We start from the raw sequence: 27,377 nt of genomic DNA on the forward strand, positions 1-27,377 counted from the left end.
CATGTTAAAAATGCACGAGCAGCTGTCTGCACTCCATCTATAGTCACATTCTGCTGAGCTGCACTAATGCTCTGCAGCAACTGTGCAGGCAGAGGTCAAGGCGTAGAGTTTGATCCACTAGAGAAGACGCTGCTGAAGGGGAGAAGCTCTGTGGGAACGCTGAGCCAGGAACATGGAGGCACTCTGCCCCGTTTGGGTTTAAGCTGCGGAACAGGCAGAACCTCCCCTCTATTCTCTTTATCAACCATTGACTGTATATGAGAACTGGAGTAAATGACCCCTCCCCTATCAAGTTCCAAACAGGAAGTACCTGCTGGTTCCAAGACGGGAAAGTTCCATGGATCTATAATAACCATTCTTGATTATCCAGATTTTTTTTTTTCATGGCTTTTTCTTCGATAGTTCAAGTTAATCAAGTTATAAACTACTGCTGGGGTGATACAATCAATTAATCAATTATTTTTTATTGATCTAAGCTTAATAGATAAATAATCAATCCATAAAAATAAAGATTTGCTAGCTCGATGCTAACGTTTAATTAAATTTCCAATAGGACAGCTAATGCTAACGCTCAGTCGATGTAAACATACATTGCTAACTAAATGAACATCTTTATGTACTCAGGAATTAATTTTCCAAACTCCAAAATCTTTTTAGAGTAACCGTTTGTTGCCTAAAATACATTTTTTTTTCTCATTCTTTGCTTATTTTTCTTGAAATAAATGTACTGCCATAGCGCAAGCTCCACCTAGTGTCCAAACTGAAGAGAAGCAGAACAATGTTTACAATGTTAATAATCTGAACATTTTAGTTAGAACTTCTCCTTTAGAGAATCCATGGAACACTGGATGATATTAACAATCTCATTATTTCACTGATACTGATCACAAGTATGTGAACTGGATCAGATTAATATAAATATATTCAAAACATATAGTAGATTATTAATGTATTTCTAAACAAAAATGTCTAAATGTGAAAACTCAAGTGGAATTGAATTGAATTAAATTGATCGAAACAATAAAAAAAGGGGGGTGTGACCTCCAACAAGCTCACTTCTGATTGGTGAGACTGATTGACATAGAAACGTTGTCTTGGACCAAACCAATCACTGCATACTGATGCAGTCTGTTTCCAACATGGCAGCATCGTACCGCAAAAAGTGGCAACTGAACTGACTTCCTATGGTTGTTGCCAGAAATAAACGATTTTCTATGAGTGACGTCACACTCACTTGGTCCAGTCCTTGTGTACAGTCAATGGTATCAACTCATAATCAGATCCTGGTTTATATCCAAAGCAGCTTTCTGTCGTCAGAATTTCTGATGTGGTTCTGATACTGAAATAGAGAGGAACCGAACCAGCAGGACACCACTTTAGCCTATGTTTGAACCTCCATAAACATCTTAAGTTTTTAATGTTTCACAGACAAACATTGTATTTATTTTTACGAGTTAATTTGTAACTAGATAAAAAAAAATTTAACACGCTGGTGTTTTATTAGTTTTTTTGATTAAAAATGTAACTTTTTATGCATTCTTGTGTGCTGTCACATTGACCCAATGCATCATGGGAGATGTAGTGAAATCTGGGGTTAAAGCTGGACAGACTCACATCTTTAAATTCATTATATTATACTTTTTTTTTACATCACACAAGACGCTACACTAAATACGATCTTTAGCTATTAGTTTTGACATAACCTTCTGAGTAATGTCGAAAGAAGGATTGATTAGGCTAATGATGTATTGATTAAGCCTCTAAGAGTGATTGGTGGAGACGGTGTCATAGTTGTGGCTGAATTGCAGCACAGTCATTCTGATTGCGTCTTGAATAGGAATCAAATAAACACAAAGTAATAGCACTTACTGATCTTTCATCTTCCTAAAAACTGTGATATACCTGGTCTTGTTTGGATGTACACAAAGTTGATATTCTAGAAATGGTAAATGTTTTTTAGATTATTGAAAATGAATAATTTTCCACGGCGCACCGGCTGAAAACACTGCTCTATAGAGTTCAGTTCTCATATTCAGTCAGTGGTTTAAGGCCCACATTTCTCATCCAGGTGGGTACCAGATTCTTATCATTGAATGGCTCTTTAACCCTTGTGCCATCTTATTGGGTCCAGATGACCCAACCTTACATTGACATGTTATTCGTCCCATGACAAGTTTAGCTGATGGTGGACACCAGTGAAAATTAAAATTCATTGAAAAAAAAGTTCAACGTGCTGTCTTGTGGGGTCCAGATGACCCCACTCCCAACATACCTAGGATAACACAAGGGTTACAGAGAATAAAGAGAAACCAGAATGAAAAGTCTCTCTTGTAATCCCTCCAGACCTCATCACAGGGTTGTTGGGTCTGTTCATCTGGGACTACTAAAAGGGAAGCTTGATTTTGCTTTTCTGGCTCCTCTTTCAATCACCTTCTATGTTAAGAATCTGTGCTTTGGCTTTCAAACAAGTGTTCGTTGTACTTTAATAAACACCAGAGACTAGTCCTGAGGTGTTTCTCCAGTGGTAGTGCATCCTCTTGTTTCATGGCTGCTTAAGTCTCCCCACTGTACATCTCTGAGCTTTCTTTGCTTTATTTGACTGCATAAGAAGCCACTCAACACCCAGAGGAGAGAGAAACATTGTAGTTTCTGCAGTCCAGTGTAGTGAAGACAGCTCCATGAACTCACAGCCAGTCCTTCTGATCTCTGCAGGAAAGAGAACGAAGCTGCAGCAGCAAAGGCGGCAAAAGAGGAAGAGGAGAAACGGAAAAAGGAAGAATTTCAGCAGAAGCTGCAAGAAGCTAAGGAGCGTTACCGATTAGCACGTGTTTGGCAGCCGCCACTGCAAGGCCACCGCCACCAGTTCTCCTGGAACCAGAACCAAGCCAGCGCAGAGAGAGCACAAGCAGATCAATACACTAAAAAGGGCAAGGGAGCCACCTGGCATGCCCAAGCACCCCCAAACCTTCAGAAATGGGGATCTGGAGACCTTACTTGTGAAGGACGGGGGGGCAGCAGCAAGACATGGGGTCATGGTACGTTCCAGAGAAGTCAACAGAACTACCTGCCGTGGCTGAGTAGTGGGGGGAGCAGTCACGGACTTTATGGCCTCAACAATATCAACAATACCTTTAGGCCCCACCCTCAAAGAAACAATGGCCCTCCTCCCTTCTTTCAGTTCCCAGCCGGGTGGTTTGGGCAGACACCAAACCAGCCGCAAAACACTGACAAGGCTACCCAGCAACACCCTGGAGCCTGGGGGGCGGGGTCTGAACACAGCAGCAGGTCTAATTGCAACAACCCAGTGCCAGACAGAGGCTGCCGCTGGTCCCCCTATCCCGTAACCACCGCCCATCAAACTGAAGCCCACCCACATGCTCCGGAGATCAGCAAAGGCCCCAAAACCAAGCAGGACAAGACAGCAGAAACCGGTGCCTTCATTCCCAATAGATGTGAAAAAACTGGAGGGCATCTAAGGAAAGTAGATTCTGCTCCCAGAGATGAAAGCAGGGTCAGTGGTTTCCATAGAGATGCTTCTGTTTCCAACCAGCAGGCAGACGGAAAGATTTCCTCTGCTGTCAGAGGAGGGGCTCAGCTCAAAAAAGCTGCTGGTCAAGCTCCTTCACTGCCCAACCCCAGATCCAAGGCCATCCCAGAATCCTCCACTGCAGCCACACAGAAAGGGTCACAGAAACCTCTACCAAAACCCTCTACTGCAAGTCCTCAAACAAGGTCACGTAGACCTATCCCAGAATCTCCTGCAGCAGCCCAGCAAATGGGGTCACAGAGACCCATTTCAGAATCCTCCACTACGACCTTCCAAACAGCATCACAGAGACCCATTTCAGAACCCTCCACTGCAGTCAAGCAGACAGCGTCACAGAGACCCAATCTAGAATCTTCAGCTGCAGTCAAGCAAACGGGGTCACGGAGACCCGTTTCAGAATCCTCCACTACGACCTTCCAGATGGGGTCTAAGAGACCCGTTTCAGAACCCTCCACTGCAGTCAAGCAGACAGCGTCACAGAGACCCACTGTAGAGTCTTCCACTGCAGTTAAGCAGATGGGGGCAAAGAGACCCGTTTCAGAATCCTCCACTACAACCTTACAGAGAGGGTCACAGAGGGCTATCCCAAAATCTTCCCCTGAACCCCAGGAAATGGAGTTACAAAAACATGTTCCAGAGTCCTCCACTGCAGGTCTGCAGATGGGGTCACAGAGACCCATCTTAGAATCCTCACCTTCACCCCAGCAGATGGGGTCACAGAGACCCTTCTCAGAATCCTCCAGTACAATTTTGCAGATGGGGTCACGTAGACCCATTTCAGAATCCCTCATTGCAGGCCAGCAGACAGGGTCACAGAGACCCCTCTTAGAATCCTCCGCTGCACCCCAGCAGATGGGGTCACAAACACCCGTTCCAGCATACTCCACTACAACTCAGCAGACGGGGTCAGAAAGACCCATCTCAGAATTCTCCACTGCAGCCTGGCAGACTGGGTCACATAGACCCATCCTGGACTTCTCCCCTGCGGCCCTGCAGACAGGGTCAAAGAAAAGCTGTGCCAGAGGCAGAGAGGAAACAAACTCAGAGATACCGGCTCACATGAAAGAAACACACAAGTTTTGTAGTTCAGCTAAACCAGACACTTCAGACCTAGCTGGGCCCCTGGAGTCTGCAGCGCCCTCTTCAGACAACACCCCCTCCCTGCAGTCCCTGCAGGTCAGCACCTCTGTCTTAGACAGCCCGCGACCTACAGGCTCAGTCAGGGAGGAAGAGGATGGCGGGAGGGATGGGGCTGTAGAGTCGGAGCAAAGTTTAAATCCTGATGCCTCCAAAAGCTCTGAAGCGGCCTCAAACACACCACATTCATCCAAACTGGACCTCCCCCATGTCTTAAAATGGGAGCTTAGCAAACACATCAACTCCAAGAACAAGGCAGGAGGCCATGAGCCGAACTTGAACATCGCCAGGCGGGTCCGGAACCTGAGCGGGTCCCGGAAACACGAGGCGGACAGGGACTCTGGACTGAAACCCACCGTGCGCCAGCTCCTTAACAGCTCCGGGTCTCGCCGCTGCGTGAACTGGGAACAGCTCTATGACACGCTCCGGAAAAAGCAGGACAAGGGGAAAGGCATGCCCAGGTAAGGCGGGTCTCAGTGCAACAGAATCAGAACGTCTCTGTCACGGCATAATTCCATGCTTGTGTTTCAGGTTTGGGATAGAGATGGTTCCAAACGAGCAGGACTGCCCAAGACAGGAGGAAGAAGCCCTGCTGGAGGGTTTTGATTGGGACTTGGTGACGGACTTTTCTTCTCAGGGACCGACCCGGAAACGCTCCTTATCAGAGAGCAGCCTTGCACCGTCATCCTTCTCCCTGTCGGACCCCCATGCCTCTGAGGAGCCGCTGCGAGGCTCTGAGCAGCTGAGCGCCACCGCTCCACCTCAGCAACATCCTGCAGCGCACAAGCAGCCGGACACATTAATGTCCGCCTCTGTCAAAGTCCTGCAGCGGTCCGAGTCTGTCGGGGGGGACAGCAGCTCTGGCATGGAGCAGTGTGATGCCCAGGGGAGCGGCAAAAGGCGCAGAGCAGCCACGGTAAGTTTGGAGAGCACTTTGCAGCAGCGCAGACACCGATTTCCTGCAGGTTTAACTCTCACACTAACTAGAGATTAGGGCTGCCACGATTAGTCGACTAATCGACAACTAATCGGCTATTAAAATAGTCGATGACCAATTTAATAGTCGATTAGTCGTTACTTTATATTATATGGAGTCAGAGTGTAGTAAAGTTGAAAGTTATAATGGCATTCTGCTAGCTTTCTGGACGATTTATTGAGGATTTTTAGGCTAATTTGGAGTTTAGCTAATATTTCAGCTTCATGCTAGCTATTTTGGCTAATTTAGCTTTTATTCAGTTTTTACGCTAATTTTGCATTTAACTAATACTTTAGCTGGGTATCAGCTTTAGCGATTTCAGCTATTAACTTCAGTGTTTCCAGCTATCAATTTCAGCATCTTCAGCTATCAGCACTAGCATCTTCAGTGGACAAATTCAGCTTACAGCATTCACACTAGCATTATGTTGTATATCTAGTTTCCAGTCAGTTTAAAATGATGGTTAAGATGTGTGCTTTCATCCACTTTGCTCATGACCAGATTAGTCGACTAATCAAAAAAAGTAATTGGTGATTAGTCGACTATTGAAATTAGCGTTTGTGGCAGCACTACTACAGACAGTTTTTCAGCTCTATTGTCTCAGCAGAGTAGATTAGTTTCTTGTTCTATCTTTCTGGAAATGGAACGTACGTTTGTGTTTTCAGGTTTTTGAACAGATTCTTCTGCCCTCTTTCAGGATGGCCAGAGTGCCGAGGCGTCCTGCTTGGAGCACAACAGCAAAAGAAGGAAGGTCAAATCCAAAAAAGGTCAGCCGGCTCACAGAAGGAGCTCTGCTGCTGTGTCGCCAAACACGAACGAGCCTCTTTGTTTTTGCAGAGCGTCAGCAGGTCGACCAGCTTCTGTCTGTGTCTCTGCGGGAGGAGGAGCTGAGCCGGTCCCTGCAGACCCTGGATAGCAACCTGATCCAAGCCCGCTCTACGCTGGAGGCCGCATTCATGGAAGTGCAGCGCCTCACGCTGCTGAAGCAGCAGGCACGTAAACTAACGTTTTCCGAAGCTCTGGAAGTTCACAGATCACATGTGTTCTTCTGATAATTCGTACTGAGCAATGCAAAAAGTGTAGCTACGATTCCATGATACCCCAATGTCAAGTTCTCCTTTGCTGCCTTTCTTTCAACATGTCCCAGAGTCACTGCCTTACGCCTGTCCAAAAATGTGTTCAGAAACGGGACGCTCCAGATGCCCGTGGGAGGTGCTTCTGCTATAAGCTTCTAACCTTATTGATACATGGAAGCATTAACTGAACATTTCCTATGATTGACACGGATGAAGTTGAGAGTTGAGGTTTATTTATTTTGAAGAGTTCTACAAAAGCATCTCCGTGACCCAGTTTGATGAGTTTCTGTCCCACAATATTTTGAGAATCGATAATATAAAATTATAGGACCCTTTTATTATTGTCTCAACACAAATAAGAAACATTAGGGCTGTCAAATTATCGCATTGATCATGTTTAATTAAGAAAAAAATTATGTTAATTGAATTTTGTGTCAGATGGTTGCTTCCGTGTTCTGCACACCTGGAGGAGCATTTTATCCCGCTCAGACCATGGTCATTTAAGAAAAATATAAATATTAAATGAATAATTAGAACTTCAGTCCTGTTATGGGCCTATTTTTGAGTTTAAATTGTTGTTTTTTAAAAAGTGAACTGTTTGATACGTGATGCATCACGTTGTGATAACTTTAACTTCTAAAAAAGCGTCTATAGTGAAGCGTGGTTTGCTGAATTATTATTCAAAATTATGTTGAGAAGTTACAGTTTTAAAGTTTTAAAAATGTAGTTTTAGAGTGTTCAATAAATGTTTGGCCTGCGACCTAAGGTGTGTTTTGGATTTTGGCCTCTTGTGCGATTGAGTTTGACACCCCGTGAAGTTTGGGAAGCAATCCGGATTCAATCTTAGACTTAAGGAAGACTCATGTTGAGGGTTTTTTGCGAGCCGCCGTCAATATTCCTCTGTGTGTTTGTTTCCCTCAGATCACTGCAGAGATGAGCATGTTGAGGAACACGCGCATAGACCTGCTGAAAGGCATGCAGGGTAAGAAACTCCCAAACAACAGCAGGAACCTTATGAAACGACGAACCACAATCCAGATCAGAACTGGAGCACCAGACGCTCCCAAGCAGGAAATGACCTGCTTCTTCTGTTTCAGGCACCAGTGAAGAACTGTCTCCTCTCAAAGTCAAAGAAGAAAAGAGCGACACCCCCCTGGCTGACTCTGCTGCTCCCGTTCTTCATCCACCTGCAGGGGGTGTGAGCCCTCCGACCCCCAGCCTGCAGACCATCTCTGTGGTGATCAAAGCGGAGCCGCAGTCCCCGGTGATGGTCTCCCAGCAGGACCTAGAGGATCAGGGGGCTCCCTTCGTTCCGCTTCAAGGTGAGTGAGGGGTTGGTTATAAACTTTTTCTATGATTCTGCTGACAGACATGACAACAGGGCTGCACGGTGGCGCAGTGGTTAGCGCTCTTGCCTCACAGCGAGAAGGCCCCGGTTCGACTCCCGGCTGGGACCTTTCTGTGTGGAGTTTGCATGTTCTCCCCGTGCATGCGTGGGTTTTCACCGGGGACTCCGGCTTCCTCCCACCGTCCAAAAACATGCTTCATAGGTTCATTGGTGACTCTAAATTGCCCCTAGGTGTGAATGTGAGAGTGAATGTGTGTGTGATTGAGGCCCTGAGACAGACTGGCGACCTGTCCAGGGTGTACCCCGCCTTCGCCCTTCAGCAGCTGGGATAGGCTCCGGCACCCGCGTGACCCCGAAAGGGACGAAGCGGTCAAGAAGATGGGGATGGACATGACGATACGTCCCTGATCTCCAGAATAAGTATGTCCTGTTAACCCTTTCCAGACACTGCTCCTGCTGCGCGACCGGAGTCCAGCAGTGAGGATTCTTCAGGCTGCAGGGATCAGGCTGCCAGCTCTGTTCTCATCCAGGGCATCCATGCGTCCACTAACACCATTCCCCCTTCCACCATCAAGCTGTCGCCCAGCAGGAGAGGCTCTGCAGAGGGGGCTGCTGCCGACTGTCCGTCAGCCCTGAACACGCCCCCCCACCCCCCTGAGCTGAAGAGTGGAGCGCGCGTGAGGAAGCTGAAGAAGAGGAAGTCGCTGAAGAAGGGCGCCGCTGGGGCCAAACAACCTGAGAGCAGCGACTCTGAGGGAGACGAAGAGACCTGCAAACCGCGGTGGCTGCGTCTGCGCAGGCGAGCCAGCGCCGGCTCACAGAGCAGCAGCTGCAGCCTGCCTGCAGACGACAGGGAGGGCAGCAGAGCCCTCAAGCTGATGTTACCCGTCCTCAAGCTCCAGAAAATCAACGCTAAACTCTACAAACAGCTGTGTCGCACTGCTGAACAGGAAAACCCGGACTCAGTAGAAAACATGGAGGTCTCTACAGCGTGTCACACCCAGCCTCCCGCTTTACCCCCCCATCCCAGCATACTCAGTCCAGAGCCTCAGAGCCTGGCCTGCAGCCAAGTCTCCTCCACCAGTGACATGGATCTGTGCAAATCCTCAGAGAGGTGAGCCGTCCTCCAATCAGGAGCTAGATTTCACTTCAGACGGCTCAAAGATTAATTTATCCCCCCTTCCCACAGTGATTTACCATTTTCCATTGTCTACCCCAAGAACTCCTCAGGTAGGTTCATCCTCACACCGTCTTAAAAAAACTGACTATTATCAGAAAATAGATATGGAAGCCGAAAACAGCCTGCCCTACTTTTTGTTTTATGGTTTTCTCATTATAATGAGATTTTACATGATTTCGCCTGATTTAAGTTTCTTTATTTTGTGGTTAACAATAAAAACAGCAGAAGAAAACACTCCACAAAAGTTGTTTTTAGTCTTTTTTTAAATTTACTAGTGGTTCTGTGCTCTATAATCGTCTTAATTCCATCTCATGGAGCAGCCATCCTCCCTTTATTTCCCTAAACCCCCCAAACAAACGGGTTGATTAACATAACCAGGGCTGCAGAGCGTTTCTGAATGGTGCGTTCACTGAGCTCCTAACATCCGCAGCAAAACATAACAGTTTATCAGGGAAAATGTCCAACACCAGAATAACTGATCCACATTCATTTATTTATTAGTGTCAACATTTTTTCTGAAAGACTGTTTTGTTTGTATAAAAATTGTTGTAGCGGACTTAGTTGGCCGGAGTGGCTGTTTGGGTTCGCTAATTTCCGGAGCTCAGTGAACACACCACGTGCAGATGCTTGGCAGCCCTGGGTTCTCTCAATCAACCTGTTTGTTCGGGGGTTTTAAGGAAATAAATCGAGGGGCTAATGGATGACAGAGTTAAGGCGTTTGAGAATATATCCGCTAATAAATAAAAACAAAATAGAAAAAAAACAACTTTTGTGGAGTATTCTTCTGCTGTTTTTGTTGCTACCTCCCAAATAGAGAGACTTAAAACCAGTGAAGTCTTGGTGACTCCGTGTTGGAAAGGGAGAGTGGGACGCTTCATTCTTCGTTCTTGATTACCTCGTTATCACAAGAAAACAAAGTTTGTTTTCTTGTGATAACGAGTTATTATCTTGTTTTCTTGTTATAACAACATATTATCTTGTTATAACGAGAAAACGATTAAAAAAAAAAATTTTTAGATATTTGCTTTTTTGGGGGGGGGTTGTTTTGTTATTAAAATTAGTTATCTAATTTTTCGATAAAATGAACTTCGTTCTCCTGAGAAAATGAGCTTTTCTTATTATAGCGAGATACTATCTTGTTATTACAGGAAAACAATCCAAGAAAAAATGTAGCACAGGCAGTTTTGGGTTCCATAAATAAATTTTTTTTTCTTGAAAATATTTCTATTGTTTTTATTGTTTTCTAAATGTTTTTAAATCCTGCAAAAAAATGCCTGTATTAAGAAAGTTTGGCTAAAATGATGATAGTTTAAGAAAAGCCTCTGAGTGTTAATGGAGAAGATGTAAGAACTGAGTCAGATTTACCCAGAAAAATCCAAAGGAAGAGTCGTCTCATTCTACCCTAGGAAAGTTTGTTTTTGTTTCAACCATATAAAGAACCTTGTTAATAAAAAATGTGAAGCTTTGTTTTAACCAAACCTCTGCATGAAAAACTGTTTTTGTGACCTGAAATGTTTCTTCAAACACTTTTTCAAAATCAAAATAAATCAAAGTGATTCTCATAAAACGGCTACATAAAGTTTTGTGATGTTTTCCTGTCTTTAACCCTTTAACACCTGCGTAGTTGTTGGTGACGCTTAAACACTAAATCTTTAACATACTTTAACTTTTCAACCATTAACACGATTAACGTCATTCCAGTAGATTCTGAAGGAGAAAAGCGGCGCGACGAACATAAACACTGGAGCTCCGGTGTTAAAGGGTTAAACTTTTCTGTTTCCAGAAGGGTCGTCTGACCACGGAGGGGATGAAGGGCCCACTGAGGGGGCGTTTGACGGCCACCAGGAGGCGGTAAACAGCCTGGAGATCCATGACGGACTGCTTTACACGTGCTCGGGCGATCGGACCGTCAGAGTGTTCGACCTGGTGGTGGGTGCTGACACACAATTCCTGCTTTTTCTGTTCGTTGGAACCGTTTCAGAAATCCGTGTCTGCCGCAGAGCCGTCAGTGTGTAGCAGTGATGGAAGGCCACGCCTCCAAAGTCACCTGCCTGGTGGTGTCGGCCGCTCCGTCCCTCCCTCGCCGTCTGTACTCTGGCTCCAGCGACCAGACCATCCGCTGCTACAGTCTGAAGGTCGGGCCTCCTGCTGAAGGGAACTCGACTTGTGGTCGGTCATCAGACTGATGTGTTGTTCTCTGCAGACGCGAGAGCTGGAGCAGCAGTTTGTCCTGTCAGACAGAGTCCTCTGCCTCCACCGCCGCTGGAAGATGCTGTACGCCGGTCTGGCCAACGGCAGCGTGGTGACTTTTAACCTGAAGGTGAGTTTGAGGACGTCAGAGGAAGAAAAGTGTCTCGAGTTTAAGCGGTGAGGCTGAAATCAGAGCAAGTTTCAGAGTTAGACCTGTGACTTTATTGTAGTTATGGAAAAAAGACAATCTGAAATCGTCCAGAGCTGCAAAAGAAGAAAGGAAGAATCAAGGAAAGCAACTTACAGTTTACTTTATAAATATATATTTTTATAGTAGTGGCTCTATATATAGTTCTTATAATATCAGAAACTTGAATCAGGCTTAGAATTTAAAATGTTATCAGTTTAAAGTGCAACATTTTCTAGAGTAGTTCAGGAATAATCCAAGAATTATTTGGATTTTATGCAGGGAGACTAAAGGAATGTTTCAAGTTAAAGTAATGCTGGAGTAACACAGAAGTGATTCAGTAATAAAGCAGAACCGATACAGAAATTATTTCAGGAATAATGCATTCATTATTTTGTAATATCTTAAACGTTTTGCATGGAGGATGCAGGAATAATGCAGGAATAATGCAAGGATATGTGAAGGAAAATTCAATTCATATTTACTTTTATAGCCCACACAGTTGCCTCAAAGGGCTTCACACCGGTAATTGTATAAAAACCTAAAATTAGATTAGATTATTGCCAAACTAAACAGACTAATCTTAACCTGACATCCCTGCCCTCAGAAAATATTATTAATGTTGCAATAAATGTAGGAAATATGGGGTAAGTAATCCAGGGGTAAAAAAGAACAATTTCAGAAATATTTTAGGAGAAATAAGTAAGATGTGGAAAATATAAAGACAAATAAGTGTTAATATAGGAATAATTTATGAGTTTTTCAGGAAAAATGTGGGAATAATGCAAGAATAATAATGATGAATATTTGGGGACTAAAGCTAAAAGTTAGGATAGATGCAGGAGTAAAATTAAGAATATTCAAGAAGATTCCAAGAATAAGTCAGGAGTATTGCAAGAAATGGAAAAAAGTAGAGATTATTACAGGAATAAAATGTCAAAACATTGGAAAAAACATTCAAAAATATTTCAAGAATACTTGCCAGAAATTTGCTGGAATATTGGAGGAGAAATGAATAAATAATGCAGGATTAACTTAGAAGTAATGTAGCAGCAATTAAAGACCCACTGATGAAAATGGAAATATTACTGGGACTACTGGGAAGTGGTCTGGAGTTCATGCTGCTCTCTCTGGGGTGGGGGTGTAGACGAACACACAGATGGATGTGTGGGACTGCCACGGACCGCGAGGCGTGAGCTGCCTGGCCACGTCACAGGAGGGGGCGTGCAGACTCCTGCTGGTGGGCTCCTACGACAGCACCATCAGCGTGAGGGACGCCGGGAGTGGGCTGCTGTTCCGCACGCTGCTCGGCCACGCCAAGAGCGTGCTCTGCATGCAGGTGGGCGGGGCTGTTTCTGTATCAGCTGTGTGTGGGTGGGGGAGTGGCACGTTTGCTGAACTCTGCCGTCCGTTTAGGTGGTGAGGGATCTGGTCTTCAGTGGATCCAGTGACCACTGCGTGCGCGCTCACAGCATCCACGTGAGTTTCCTCCTCTGACGCACAAGCGCAGCCGTTCTGACTCGGCCTGACGCTGCGACCTTTACCCCACAGACGGGGCAGCTGCTGCAGGTCTACCGCGGCCACAGCCACGCCGTCACGGTGGTCTCCATCCTCGGGGGGGTGATGGTCACCGCCTGCCTGGACAAACTGGTGCGGGTCTTCGACCTGCAGGTGAGCGTCCTCCGCTTTGGGCTCAGATCGGTCTGGGTGGAATTCTGCTAAACAGAACCTCTTTCGGCGTCTTCAGTCTCAGGAGCAGCGGCAGGTCTATGGGGGCCACCGGGACATGGTGCTGTGCATGAACGTCTACAAGAACATGGTATGTGTGTGTGTGGGGGGGGGGTGTTCACCTGATCATTTCTACTGCAGAACACAGAAAAACTCCCCCTTTCTCCTCCGGTTCCAGATCTACACCGGCTGCTACGATGGCAGCGTGCACGCCGTCCGTCTGAACCTGTCGCACAGCTACACCTGCAGGGTAGGAGTCTGTTAGCCCCCCACCCCCCAGCACCACATTGTATTAGTTGTATGAGTTTTGTGTTGTTGTTGTTGCATGAGTGTTGTGTTGTTTATAAGTGTTGTTTTGTTGTTGTTGTTTGTGCGTTTATGTTGAATGAGTGTCTTTTTTTATTGGTGTAGTTTTGTTGTATGTTTTTTTGTTGTAGAATGGGTGTTGTGTTGTATGGGTAGTTTTGTTGTTGTATCGGTGTTGTGTTATATTATTCTTGGTTTATAAGTGTTGTTTTGTTGTTTTAAGGGTTTTATTTTTGTTGTTGCATTAGTGTTGTGTTGCGCTTTTTTTTTTTTGGTTTTTGTTTCATGGGTGTTGTTATATCCATATTATCTGATACTGATGTCGTTGTGCGTCTGACAGTGGCAGGGTTGTGCGCTGGCGTTCGGGGTGATGGAGCACCTGCAGCAGCACCTGATCTCCGTGCACGCCAGAGCCGGCGGCGGCGTCCAGACCGTCCGCTGCCGCTGGAATGACTGCGAGGACGTTGTGTGCGTCCGCAGCTCTACACAGGTCCTAAAACACACACTGCAACACTGCTGCTTCCTGGTTGTCATGTGGGTGGTCTGACTGCAGCTGTTCTCTGCAGACGCTGCTGCTGCACATGCACAAACACGCAGAGGAGGGCATGGACGTGCAGCCTTAGGGGCCGGCGGTGGGAGTGTCCTTCCTCCCTGAGCTCCTCCTCCTCTTCGACAAGCTACTCCTCCCCATATTGGGGGGTTCATTCTTGGGACCCACTTGACTCGACAGCGCTTCCACCGTGCCTGATGGGTGTTAATCCAACCTTAAAACTGTGACAGGAGGGGGGGTCAGGAAACGGCCCCCCTTTGAATCTACTTGTCCTGTTATTGACCAAAGACAGTTTGATGAAGAAACTCTGGAGTTGCAGGTTTGAGAGAAGCTGCAGCTTTTGTGTCAAGTTTGAGTTTTTTTAGTTCATTAAAATGCTTTTCCTAACTTTTCGCCGCAAGCGCGTTTTCATGCGTTTTCTTTTTATTGTTTTTATCTCTTCACCTCGAGCACCCGCTTTTCCCGTTTAGTCCGAGATGACTGAGAAGTTTGATGATAGCGAGGTTTTGGCGCCGCGTTTGAAGGAGTTTTACTGAAAGTTAGACGTCACGGTTTGGGGATGAACGGCTGGACTCTGAGTCTTCTGCTCATTCAGGCGTGAGGAAATGTTTGGTCCCGTCTGAGCGCTTCCTTTGTCGCGGGAACTGCTCAGGTCGGGGAGGGGAGGGGCCTATTTTTGTTGACGTTTCAGTCTGTGCATTTCTCCTCTGAGATGGTTTCATGAAGACGCTTTACTAAAGGTTGTAGTGTTGTGACTCATTAATGTGGTATTAGTTTTCTACTGCTGATGGTTTTCTAATAGCGTGTGTGTTTGGTTGATGTTTAGAGGAAGAAGTTGAACTTTATTCAATGAAATGGAGATTATATTTTGAAGGCAGGTGTTACGTTTGTTTCTTGGTCATCTTTTTTGTTTTTTTTGGCGGGGTGGGTCGCTGTGTTTCTGCTAAAAGTGTGCAGTTCTCTTCTGACCAGCATTCCCGAGTTTCTTCAAAAGTGACATTTGTTTCTGGATCTGTTTTTTTAAAGAGCATTTTAAGAAGCTGTTCTGAATAAACATGTTGGCAGCGTTTGCACGCCTCCTGACTTTTTTATTATTCATCTGATGGAAACATTTTCCTTCAAGCAGAGGCAAATCACAGTCAAAGCAACAACTTCACATGTATTTATTGGGTAAAATGCCTATAAATGCACAGAGTCATGTGACCACAGCCTTCAGAGGAAAACCACCCGTCTGCCACTCCCCGTCCAATCTGGGGAGGGGTTTGAAAATCCAACATTTGCTTACAATTTGTCTAATATCATATCTACCGATTTTCCTTTAAAACTGTTTTTAAAAACAGCTCAAATGTACAAATTTGAGATTAAAAATGTAAACTTTGTTCTATTAAAATCCACTGTTTAGTCAAAAACAAACAGAACTAGTGTTCAGATGAAAACAAGAAAATAAAGCTTATTATTAGAATGAGTAGAATCCAATCTGGCCGGGGCCCCGCCCTGATGGGACCCTCCCCCCGGCAGACGGGTGGTTGGAGAAGTTCCTGTTTCTGGCACACGGAGGAAGCCTGAGTTCATCCACTGCGGGATAGAAACCCAGGATTGGTTGTTTTATTGAAGAGAGACCGGCTCCAACAAAGGTCAGAAATGGAGATATGAAAATGAAGAACGTGCAGGGAGCACCGCTGCTGGGAGGGGGGACGCTGAGGTAAAGGCTGGCAGGTCTGGTCCTGCTGTGGAGCTCTGCGAGAAGACACCCTCTCTAGGCGTACATGGTCAGCTGGAGCCACTGCGGACAGAGAGGGGCGGGGTTAGGAATTCCAGCGTCTTCCCAAAGCTGACCTCACAGGGAACTTTAGCGCCACGTTTCCTCTCATGTCTTTAAATACACACTAGTATGATGAGAATATAGAAGTAGAGCATTTCATTTATCTGTGTGGTTCTTCTTAGTTCAAAAACATCGAATCGTAAAACAAGAAGAATGAAAGACTTCAATTTTTGGATTAACCCTTTCACATCGGAGTTTTAGCCGCAGTGTTGAAATACTATTTGGATCCGTTCACACATTTCTGAGTAATCCTCTAAAAACCTGTGACCTCAGCAGCAGCCCCTCCCATACCCACGAAAAGGAGCGGGTGAAATCGTACCAATGCGGCTCATGGGTGGAATATATAGTGGAAATGTAGTTGAGGCTATCCCTTGACTTGTACTTGTGTAAAAAATAAATGTCCAGTGATATTTACTGTATTAAAAAGCTTTTGACAGAGACTTTTGTGTGGAGCGCTGCTTGGAGCTGCAGCGGTTAGCGCTCTCACCTCCTCACAACCAGAAGGCTCTGGTCCAAATCCCAGCTAGGATCATTTTTTGGCATTCCAGTTTCATCCCAAAATCCAAAAACAGGCTTCATTGGTTGATTAGTTACTCTACAGAAGGGGTGTCAGAATCCAGGCCTCGAGAGTCAGAATCCTACATGTTTTCCAACCAACCGGTCATTGAAGCTCCTTACTGGCCAAACATACCTGATCCAGGTGATCAGCAGCAGATTAGGTAGAGTTTCTAGAAACCAGCAGGAGGACGGCCTTCGAAAACTGGAGTCTGACACCAGAGCCTCGTGAACTTTCAGTCTGGTAAATATTTTAGCTCAGGCATTTTTGAAGGAACAACATTAAAATATGGTTGAATGTTGTAGATTACAGTGAGAATGACATCAAGACAATGTGGTATACTACAGTAAATTCACATTTTAAAAAATGTGTAAACATTTTTGTTTGTTTCTCACAAGTTTACATACTATATATTGAAAATATAGAAGAAATAAAATCTAACCTTTTCTTTTAATGTCATAAAAAGTAACTTAGTACTTAAAGTAATAGGATCATTTTTGCTTGAATACTTTTTCCGATCGGCTCTTAAATATTCTTTTGACAGTTCTATAATGTTTTTTTATCTTTCTTGGTGCTCTTTTGTCAAAACTTGTCTTAAATTTGGTTTGAAGAAACCTTAAAAAGGATCTAAAAGTTTTCACATTTAAGCCTGTTTATTACCACACTTATATAAAAAGTGGGCGTGGTGCAGAGGTAGAGCGGTCGACCCATGAACAAGTCCAGTGCTCTGTGTTCTCCGCCAGTGTTCTGTAAGGGAGCCGCCATCAGTGTGTGAATGTGACTGTACAGTACTTTGGGCCTTCTAAGAAAGTAGTAAAGCTCTATGTAAATATACATAATTACCCCAAAGAAACTATATGAAAGTTCCACTTTTATATGATGTGTAAAATATGTTTACTTTTTTGGGGGTGGAGCCTAACTTTTTTCTTGTAATCTGCAGGTTTTACAGGTTTGATGACAGATCTGCTCTACATGAAGAAGCTTTGTGTGTGCACGTACGTGTGTGTGTTCTTCTTACCTCCAGCACGCTGAGTCTGATGGTTCCATCTCCATCCTGATCGAAGGCCTGGAATGCTCCTGAGAACAGAAAGACTTCAGTCAGGTGTGCTTTACCTCACCTGAGACAAACACAATCTACCCCAGATTGTGTTCCTCACATGGATTTATCGTTGATAAAATGCATTTTATCCAAGCAGATTCATGTTTCCAAGATAAAAAGCCGACGACAGAGCGGCTCAGACTCACTGAACATGGCCTCCAGGCGAACCAGGCAGCTGATGAAGCTGTCGAAGTCGATGTTCATGTTCTCGTTGGCATAGCGCATCGTAATGATGTCATACAGCTGGTTGTTGAGGCGAAAGCCTGAGCATGACACAAGACACATGACTGTACAGTGACAAGAACATCAGAGGTGAGTCCACAGGTCCAGCTTCACATCTTCAAAACTGCAGCAGACGGAGGACAGCTCCTGACCGTCCCACGCAGCCGCACATACCCAAAGGTTCCTCGGGAATGTTCAGGCGGGGCTGCGTCGGACAGTTCAGGGTGTTCACTCGTTTCAAGTTCGTCACACTTAAGTCAAAAACATACTGTAAAGGTTTATGAAGAGTTCCTGAACACCTCTATGAGAAACTCCAGACCAGAAATTCATAAGAGCGTCAGAATGCAATATTTTATTAAAAGAGGAATTATTTAAGCATTAATGTTTCTGATTCATGTGTCAGCTCTTGCTGTGTATGGATTAACCCTTCAACATCGGAGTTAAAGGGTTAAAAGATGCTGACTCAGCTGACCACCTCTGCAGGGTTTCCTCTTTATTTGATGACTGCATCTCACTTCCTGCTGGAGGAACATTGGAGCTTTTACCTGGTCCTGCTCTGACAGCTGCAGCAGCAACCAGATAATCACACGAACTGCACTCACACAGAAACACTGCATGAAAGGAGCGCTGGTTACCGGTGTGGTTACCTGCATCGTTCACGGCGTTCCTCATCTCGTAGCTGTTGATGCTGCCGGACTGGTCGGCATTGTAATGTTTGAAGATTCCCTAAAAAGGAAAAAGGAAAATCTTTCCTTTATCTTCAGAGCAACAGATTTGATCAGAAAATCTTCACAAAAACAGGCTGCCCCCCACCTCCCACTGCTTGATCTTATTCCACAGATGTCTAAACTCCTGCAGGTTGAGTCTGCCGGTCCCGTCCATCTAGAGGAAGCTGTTAAGGTTAAACCTGTCCAACCAGGTGAAGTTCGACGTGCCGCAACATCAGCAATCACACACAGATGCACAGGCTCGTTTCTTGTTATGGGGCAGCGGTCTGCAACTTTGAACACTAAAAAAGGAATTTGGTCCAGTTTCGTACCCAAACCCAGCCAAACTTACACTGTATTGAACAAAAAAAATATTTATTTCAATTTTTGTTCCCATACAAACTATGGAATAATCTTGAAAAATCAATAAAGGAGTTCTATTTAGTTCTATTAATACATACAAAAAACGTAAAAACAAATCTTCCCACTATATGAACCTTAAGGTTGTTGGAAACTGGTTAAGTTAAAAAAGAATCTGAGGTACTTGGTTTATTTTGATTATTTATTATTTTCTTGTTGTTTTGCTTGTTTTTTTGTTGTTTTTTATTTGTCTGCTTTTGTTTTTTTTTCCAACCAGTTGACATATTATTGTTAAGAAACAAAGAGATAGATTTGGTTGTAAAGCTTGATTGATTGATTTGGTTAAACGAGGCAGATAATAACCTTCTTTTTTCTGTCCCCTTTTATTTTCACCAAGGACGAGTTTGTGTTGTGTGCTATGAGAATGAAACAACTAAACTAAACTAAAAGTACGTTATTCATAAACAGAAATGAACTGGTGGTAGTAGACGGAGGGGGTCCATCACAGACCCTTGCCAGGGTGTCTGCAGGTGCGCCTCCTCCAGAGCACAGCCACAGAACACCGATACGAAGGATACGTCCATCAGAGCGATCATGCTCCTGCAGCTCTCCAGGCTGAAGCCCTCCGTGTTCAGGTCCTTACCTGGGGGGTGGGGGGTGCAGACAGCACCAACATAAACTTCCACAAAGAAGCTCCAACAAGTGGTGACTCGGCAAAAACATCTCACGTCAAGCATGGGGGTGGGGTGTTAATGATGCGGGCGTTCACGGCGTTCAGACTGATTTGGGGGTTCACAGAAAGCAGACAAAGACGGACAGACAGACGGGGGGGCTACAACAAGAGAACTCACGCTCAGTGATCACTCTGTTCAGAACGTTTTTCAGTTTGTTGGCTGTGATCTCCATGTCCTTCCAGGATCAATCAGAGGAAACAACAGGTGACAATCAGACCGTATTCAGACTCACTTCCTTTCGGTGTCTCCCTGTACTCACCTCACCAGCTATTTCCTGAAAAATAGTCCGGAAATGGTGGTCCTCCTCGCTCTCCTCCCCTGCCGAGGCCGGTGCTGGCTGCAGAGAAGAAAGAATCGTTTTCCAGGATGGAAGCGTACCACTGGACTGAGGAGAAAACACTAGTCCAGGTGAGATCTGTAAAAACAGCCTCATGGCCACAAGACAAACCGATGTGTGGACCAGTAAAAGAGCCATCTGGGTCTGTTTGGTACTGATCCAAACCTAATAGGAGCCTCAAAGCCTTTTATTTAGTTTTTGACCTTTTAAAAAAATTAGGTACCACTTTACATCATTACATTTTCGCCTTTTTAATGAATATGAATTTTATTTACTTTTGGGCCTGAATAAATAAGATAAAATTGAATTTTCTCAAAGTGTTTTTTTACTTTTGACAGAAGCTCATATGACTTTCTTTCAAATTAAAAGACTTCCTGTCCCAAACAGGAAGATTTGAGTGAAGCAAATGTATTCCTAAACAACACAAGACAAAAATTTCATTTTCTTTTGTTAGACTTTAGGTTTACTTTGGTGAGCCGTCATCCTTTTTCCTACTTACTACTGCTGCTAACTGGAGCATAAACATGAAACATGATTGGTTTATGATTAAGAATACACAAATCTATATATTTTAGGTTACTGGAATTAAATTGATTGTGTTAACAATTAAAAATACAGTAACTCAAAGAACATAAGCACTGGTGCTCGTGTGTTAAAGTGCTAAACAATGATTTGTGTGAGATGTCAAGCTGCAGGGTTCAGCTCCTAGAGACTTCAAGGAGTTCTGGATAGAAAATTCGGCCACCGAATTGGCTCATTTCTTGGAACAAAACAAAAAACTGTCAGATTCAGAGGTAGAGTTCACTCACCACTGGATGGTCGGCTTCGATCCTGTTCTCTATTTCCCTGGTTGAAGATCAACAGACAGAAATCACAACGGTAACACCAGCATCTCACAAGGTACACAAGTCCTCACACTGTTTTCTCAGAGGAAAAAAACTAAAATGTGTTTAACTTTTCTATATAATAAGGTCAGAGAAGGCTTGTTAATTCTAAAACTATCCAATCATCTTTAATTTTTCTGAATCCTGCTAAACTGCAGCTGTAATTTCCGACAATTTAAATTCCCTTAAATGACAGTAAAATAGCCGAAAACATCATTATTTTTGTATCCAATCATGGGAAAACTTTGGTGCAGCTTCAATTAGGGAGCCTGGTTCTGGTCCCAGTCCATGGATGTGGTCCTCCGGCCAGCAGGGGGCAGAAGTGAGGTACTGAACGTATCAAAGTTTACCGGGTCATGGTAAAGGTGGCTTGTCCTAAAACAGCCTCCATTACAGCTGGGAGCTGCAGCCAATTCCTTCCAGCTCTACAAACCAAACTGCCATTAAAATCGTTCTGGAGGGTTTTTGTTCAAACATGGCGGCACACAACCAGCATGACGACAGCAGAGGCCGGGTTTCTACTGCACACTGAGTGGGGCTGGGTAAGGGGCTGCAGTAAAAGATTGTTTGAAAGCACAGCTTTGCAGAGTTGGAGTTCAAGTTACGGAAACACATCAGTTCAACAAACTGAACACATTTATTTGTGTTAAAACTACTTCTGGCTGGATGTTATCAGTATTTTGTTTCCTTGTACTCACATGAGCAGTGACCTGAGCTCAAACAATGTTCAAATATTCATAAGTTAAAAAAATGTTTAAAGAAAATGTATTTCCCAGTATTAAACGAGAATACCTAAAGGTTATTGGGTATTCATGCAACAAATTTGTGTTTTTTTTGTACCCACAAAGTACTAATTTGTATCCACAAAATACTAGTTTGTTCCCACAAGTACTAATTTGTACCCTTAAATTACTAATTTTAGCCACAAAGTACTCATTTGCACCCACAAAGTAAAAATTTGTGCCCATAAAGTACTAATTTGTGCCCAAAATGTACTAATTTAAAACGCACAAAGTACTACCGGTAATTTGTGCCCTCAAAATACTAGTTTGTATCCACAATGTACTAATTTGTATCCACAAAGTACTATTTTATAACAACAAAGTACTAATTTGTGCCCACAAAGTACTACTTTGTTTCCACAAAATATTAGTTTGTACCAACAAAGTACTAATTTGTGCCCAAAATACTAGTTTGTACCCACAGAGTACTAATTTGTATCCACGAATACTAATTTGTGCCAACAAAGTACTACTTTGTGCCCACAAAGTAATAATTGTACCAACAAAATACTAGTTTGAGGCCAAAAGTACAAATTTTTTCACACAAATTATGAAATTAGGGACACAAAATACTTTCTTGTGCCCAGTAGTTGTACTTTGAAGGAATAATGTATTATTCTTCGATAAAAAAGTATCTTTGTCTTTAATCTTTGTGCTTGAGTAGCTGCTGAACGGGGAAACGGAGCGATTAAAGAATAAAAGATCATTTCTCTAAAGCTTTGTTCATTTCTATATAATATGATGACGATCGTGTTTGTGTTCTATGAATATTCTGGGATGTGCTGTTTTTAGCCCCACTCAGAGACAGACAAAACGCCACATCAAAAATGTCCACAAAAACTGTGTCTTGAGCAGGTGACTCACTCGGAGGTGTTCCTCTTCTCAGAGAAGACGCGCAGGATGAACTCCCCCTCCTGGTGCGGCTCATAGGTGGAGGGGACGATGACGTACTCGCCGGGGCTCAGCCGGAAGCGCTGCGTCACCTCGCGCAGGTTAATATAGGATTTGGAGCGCGCCTTGGAGGAGTTGAAGAGGAAGAAGTCCTTCTGCATGTGTTGTTTGTTGCCGTGCATCTGAAAGGGGCGGGGCCACATTGCACTCAACATTTAGAGTGTGATAACAAGAATGTCAGACTGTTTGCTCCTTCCTCACCTCTTTGGGGACCTGTGATCGCGTCGTCAGAGTTTGTAAATGAAAGGAAAACATGAAATCTTTCTGAAGCACATCATTCTGCTGAAACAGACAGACCCTGCTGGGCCTCACTGGACCTCATAAATGGAGAACCCGATGGTGAAGAGGTTGGCTCCCATCTTGCGTTCCCTCCGTCTGTTCTTCTGCATCAGCGAGACCACGAAGGTGCAGGCCACCTCGTTGTCATCCGGGTCGTCGTCCTCCTCCAGCAGGCGCAGGCGGTACTGAGGGTTGGTCCAGAAAGTGTCTGCAGGGACAGGTCACATTAGTGCTTCTCAGTTCCTCTGTGCTGGAGCAGCTTTGGCTTCTGCAGGCTGCACCTGGGTAGTTCCTGCAGCCGCCGGCGGAGCAGCCCCGCACCCAGCGGCCCTCGTTCACAGAAACCGTCCACTTGTGGATCTTATCGGACTCCAACGCGTCTGGAGTCAGGTTACAGATCTCAATCTTGGTGTAGTTCTTCTTGAAGTCATCAAAGGACATCCTGCATGAAACCCACAGGCAGTCAGGAACTTCTGCAGCCTCTTGGACAGAGCAGGTTCTGCTTAGAGGCCTCACCAGAACTCCCCGTCCTCGGCGCTCTGGTGCTGCAGTTTCTCCTTCTCCGCCTTGGAGAGGGCGGCCCACTCCTTCGAGCTGTTGCACAGAGAGAACAGGAAGTCAGAAGCAAGCAGGAGGAGGACGTTTCACAGTGAAGGAGGTTTTCTGTTAAACCATTCACTTGTCACTCCAGGGTCCGTTCCACTCCACCTGACCCCACGGGTTCCTGAGGCGCACCAGCCGAACCTTGGACTCCTTGAGCTGAGACGGCCGACACTGAGTTGAGAGAAAAAGCAGGAGTTAGAGGAAGTCTCCTATTGTTGGAGCAGGTCACCTAGAAGACCCACTCAGATGAATATGGTGGTTTAGGGGTTTTTAACGTGTTCCTGTGTTTCTGCTGCTCTGCAGAAACAGTATCCGAGAAAATGACACGGGTAAGTTGATTTTGCCTAAAATGGGCATAATCATAATTAAAAAACCACTGAGAACGCTCTGAAAATGAATCAAAAAGATGATCAGAGTTGGACCTGAAGGAGACCGCTTTACCTCGTCCACGGCCGTCACAGAGTAGGCGTGGCCTTTCACCAGCCCCGTCACCGTGCGCGTCTCAAAGCGAGCAGGAACCAGAGACTGCAGACATTTCATCCAGAAAAAGAAGCAATAATAAACATAATATAGAAACATGTACGGAAGCCCAGAAAGGCCACTCCCAAAAACAAGAGTGAAAACGAGTCTTTGCAGTGAAATGCCTTACTTTTTGCAAAGCTGCTTTGATTCATTCTTTCTTAAAGAAGTCTAAGATAAAATGTTTCCTCTATATTTAAGGAAATTTCTTTCCACTGGAAACAAACACCTTTATTAGATATCCCAATTTCAACGTTTCAATGTCTATTTCAATGTTTACAGATATAGATATACCGTATTTTCCGGAGTATAAGTCCCAGCTTTTTATCATAGTTTAGCCAGGGGTGCGACTTATACTCAGAAGCAACTCATTTGTCTTTTTATATATATATATATATATATATATATATATATATACATAAACAGGCTCAAATATTTGTTATATTCCCAGTAAACAGCGATTGTTCTTTAGAAGTTGTTCCCTCTAACAATCGCTATACAGTCGACCACGCAATACTACTCAGACTACTGGAAGACTAGGTGGGCCTCACTGGGCCAGTACTAAACTGGTTCAAAACGTACTTAGAAAACAGGAAATATTTTGTGTCAATTGGTAACTTCACTTCTGAGCCAACAGAAATTACATGTGGAGTGCCCCAAGGCTCCATCCTGGGACCACTTCTGTTTAACATCTACATGCTCCCACTGGCCCAGGTTATAAAGAACAACAACATTAGTTACCATAGCTATGCAGATGACACACTGATATATATTAGACTGACACCAGGAGACCGAGGCCCTGTACAGGCTCTTGGTAAATGTATTGAGGACATTAATAACTGGATGTGCCACAACTTACTTCAATTAAACAAAAACAAAACTGAGTTTATTGTCTTTGGGGCTAAAGAAAAAAGGTTAGACGTCACTACAGAGCTTCAATCTATTCAACTAAAAACTACCAACCAGGCCAGAAACTTGGGTGTAGTGATAGACACAGACTTAAATTTTGATAAACACATTAAGGCAGTCACTAAATCAGCCTATTATCATCTCAAAAATATCTCAAGGATTAAAGATCTGATGTCTAAGCAGGACCTGGAGAAACTAGTGCATGCTTTCATCTTTAGTCGACTTGATTACTGTAACAGTGTTTTTACAGGACTACCAAAAAAATCCATCAGGAAACTGCAGCTTATTCAGAACTCTGCTGCTCGGGTTCTCACAAGGACCAAGAAAGTAGACCACATCAGTCCAGTTCTGAGGTCTTTACACTGGTTACCTGTCTGTCAGAGGATAGACTTTAAAGTTCTGTTACTGGTTTATAAAGCTTTGAATGGTTTAGCACCAAAATACATGACTGACCTCCTGACCCAGTATGTACCAGCCAGACCTCTCCGGTCATCAGGATCCGGTCTTTTATCAGTTCCTAGAGTCAGAACTAAACATGGAGAAGCTGTATTCATCTATGCACCACAGATCTGGAATAGACTTCCAGAAAACATTAGATCTGCTGAAACACTCAGTGTATTTAAATCCAGGTTAAAGACTCACCTGTTCTCAGTTATTTGATTAATATGTATTCAAAAGTTTACGTCCGCACTTTTATCTATGCTTGTTTTAAATTAAAATCTTTTTACTTTCTTTTAATTTTATTTTAATGATTTGAATGATGATGAATTACATTTTTACTATTTCTTTTGATTGTTTCTTTTAATGTTTTATGTAAAGCACTTTGAATTGTCTCTGTACATGAAATGTGCTATACAAATAAACTTGCCTTGCCTTGCTAGAAGGCGTATAAGAGTATAAGAATTTGCTACTGACAGTGGCAGAAGAAGTGTTGTCCAAAACTAACATGGAAGAGAATCTGATTGGTTTCCTCTTAAACTTTGATATTTTTCTTATACACATCAAAAAATTAGTGTTACTGTATTTATTTATTATTGTTTTTAGCTATGCTGGGCTTGGCGGCTTTGTTCTGAAGCTTCAGACTTTTCTCCTAAAAGTGCAACTTATACTCCGGGGCAACTTATATATGGTTTTCTTCTTCTTGATTTGACATTTTTTTGCTTTTGCGACTTATACTTTGGAATATACGTTACATCTAATAGCATCAATTCATGGAGGTCTATCGCACATCGCCGTTTAGATCCCAGCGGACGACCTTTCTTCATGCCTTGGGGATTGTAAACAAGTTTGAATTTTTCTCTTATGAGAGGCTTAGAGGTAATTAAATATGATTATTACATTACAAATGATAATTTACCTCGATGGTGGTTTTGCGAGCTTTAAAAGCCAATGTTTAAATGTTTGAAAATGCAACAGAGGACCGTACTTGGAGAGATGAATACTACAAGAAGAGCATGTCTCACATCGATGGAGCACCCCATCAGGGAGCCTCTCTCCAGAGCTTTCTTCATGATCTTGTAGAGCTCTTTGGGAGCTTCCTTCATCTCATAAAACTCAGTGACGCCCCCGGTGAAGTCCTCCATGGCCTCAGTGGTGTTTCCGCCCTTCAGGGCTTCATAGGAGCCGTGAAGCCTGAAGAAAAACAACAAGGTAGAGTGTCCATCCTGAGACTGCAAGGTCGTGAGTTCAAATCCAAGCTACATTATACCAAAGACTATAGAAATGGGACCCAATACCTCCCTGCTTGATACTCTCAAGGGGTTGGATTGGAGGTTAAACCACCAAATGGTTCCCGAGTGCAGCTGTGTCTGCAGCTCACCTCTCCCCCAGGGGATGGGTCAAATGCGGAGAACAAATTTCACACAACCAGATGCATAACAACTAATGGGGACCTTTGTTTTATTTTCTTTTTTTTACTTTTGACATAAAGTGAGACAAAATAATGAAATTGTCACCAAACGGTAAGATAGCCGATATGTCTGTTCTTCAGGTCAGAAGGTGACGATAGCGAGTTAATTGTCAGCGTCACAAAAACTCATGGAGAAAAGGTCATGGGGTCAAATCAAGATCAGCTTAAAGGGTAACCAAACAGTAAGGCTGACTCCACCCACAGCTGAAATTTGAAAATCTAGTCAGAGGGGTGGGGCTGAGGAACAGGACCAATCACGAAATTCAAATGTAATACTTCAATTCAATCTGTAGGAGGCACACAGCACATAGACGGTTTTGGAGTATATTTTCAAAAATTAAACAAGTTTATTTTAATTTGTCAAAAATTTGGCAATGACCAAGAGATGGCACTTTTAAAGCTCTTTTAAAGATGTCAAAAGCCAAAAGAAAGTTGATTTAGGGTTTGGTTACCCTTTAAAGTGAATGAAAAACCAGATT

The 27,377-nt window shown here is 43.9% G+C and overlaps 2 protein-coding genes across 7 annotated transcripts in view; one reads left to right on the forward strand and one right to left on the reverse strand.

Moving 5' to 3' along the window:
* znf106a (zinc finger protein 106a) overlaps positions 1-15,294 on the forward strand; it is a 22,113-nt gene extending 6,819 nt beyond the window's left edge. For 4 of the 5 annotated variants that reach the window (XM_024268924.2, XM_024268925.2, XM_024268930.2 and 1 more), the window contains 18 exons: positions 2,713-5,145; positions 5,216-5,600; positions 6,358-6,427; positions 6,498-6,652; positions 7,658-7,718; positions 7,834-8,058; positions 8,529-9,198; positions 9,274-9,314; positions 11,048-11,193; positions 11,265-11,399; positions 11,468-11,584; positions 12,789-12,980; positions 13,058-13,120; positions 13,193-13,312; positions 13,389-13,460; positions 13,548-13,619; positions 14,016-14,165; positions 14,242-15,294. In XM_024268924.2, coding sequence (XP_024124692.1) covers positions 2,713-5,145; positions 5,216-5,600; positions 6,358-6,427; positions 6,498-6,652; positions 7,658-7,718; positions 7,834-8,058; positions 8,529-9,198; positions 9,274-9,314; positions 11,048-11,193; positions 11,265-11,399; positions 11,468-11,584; positions 12,789-12,980; positions 13,058-13,120; positions 13,193-13,312; positions 13,389-13,460; positions 13,548-13,619; positions 14,016-14,165; positions 14,242-14,298 — 5,164 coding nt within the window. In that variant the 3' untranslated portion in view covers positions 14,299-15,294. The remainder of the gene's footprint in view (positions 1-2,712; positions 5,146-5,215; positions 5,601-6,357; positions 6,428-6,497; positions 6,653-7,657; positions 7,719-7,833; positions 8,059-8,528; positions 9,199-9,273; positions 9,315-11,047; positions 11,194-11,264; positions 11,400-11,467; positions 11,585-12,788; positions 12,981-13,057; positions 13,121-13,192; positions 13,313-13,388; positions 13,461-13,547; positions 13,620-14,015; positions 14,166-14,241) is intronic. The other variant, XM_024268946.2, reaches the window with a different exon arrangement.
* The window catches only part of capn3a (calpain 3a, (p94)), a 17,207-nt gene continuing 4,956 nt past the window's right edge, over positions 15,127-27,377 (reverse strand). The window contains exons 5-21 of one of the 2 annotated variants that reach the window (XM_024268957.2): positions 26,453-26,621; positions 24,003-24,086; positions 23,638-23,732; positions 23,475-23,552; positions 23,240-23,400; positions 22,997-23,166; positions 22,881-22,892; positions 22,593-22,801; positions 20,872-20,908; positions 19,985-20,062; positions 19,843-19,900; positions 19,561-19,634; positions 18,738-18,806; positions 18,572-18,650; positions 17,849-17,965; positions 17,622-17,680; positions 15,127-16,008 (exon numbers count right to left, since the gene is read on the reverse strand). In XM_024268957.2, the coding sequence (XP_024124725.1) occupies positions 15,982-16,008; positions 17,622-17,680; positions 17,849-17,965; positions 18,572-18,650; positions 18,738-18,806; positions 19,561-19,634; positions 19,843-19,900; positions 19,985-20,062; positions 20,872-20,908; positions 22,593-22,801; positions 22,881-22,892; positions 22,997-23,166; positions 23,240-23,400; positions 23,475-23,552; positions 23,638-23,732; positions 24,003-24,086; positions 26,453-26,621 (1,576 nt within the window). In that variant the 3' untranslated portion in view covers positions 15,127-15,981. The remainder of the gene's footprint in view (positions 16,009-17,621; positions 17,681-17,848; positions 17,966-18,571; positions 18,651-18,737; positions 18,807-19,560; positions 19,635-19,842; positions 19,901-19,984; positions 20,063-20,871; positions 20,909-22,592; positions 22,802-22,880; positions 22,893-22,996; positions 23,167-23,239; positions 23,401-23,474; positions 23,553-23,637; positions 23,733-24,002; positions 24,087-26,452; positions 26,622-27,377) is intronic. The other variant, XM_024268966.2, reaches the window with a different exon arrangement.

Source organism: Oryzias melastigma, linkage group LG22 (assembly GCF_002922805.2).
Source record: "Oryzias melastigma strain HK-1 linkage group LG22, ASM292280v2, whole genome shotgun sequence".
Taxonomy (NCBI): domain Eukaryota; kingdom Metazoa; phylum Chordata; class Actinopteri; order Beloniformes; family Adrianichthyidae; genus Oryzias; species Oryzias melastigma.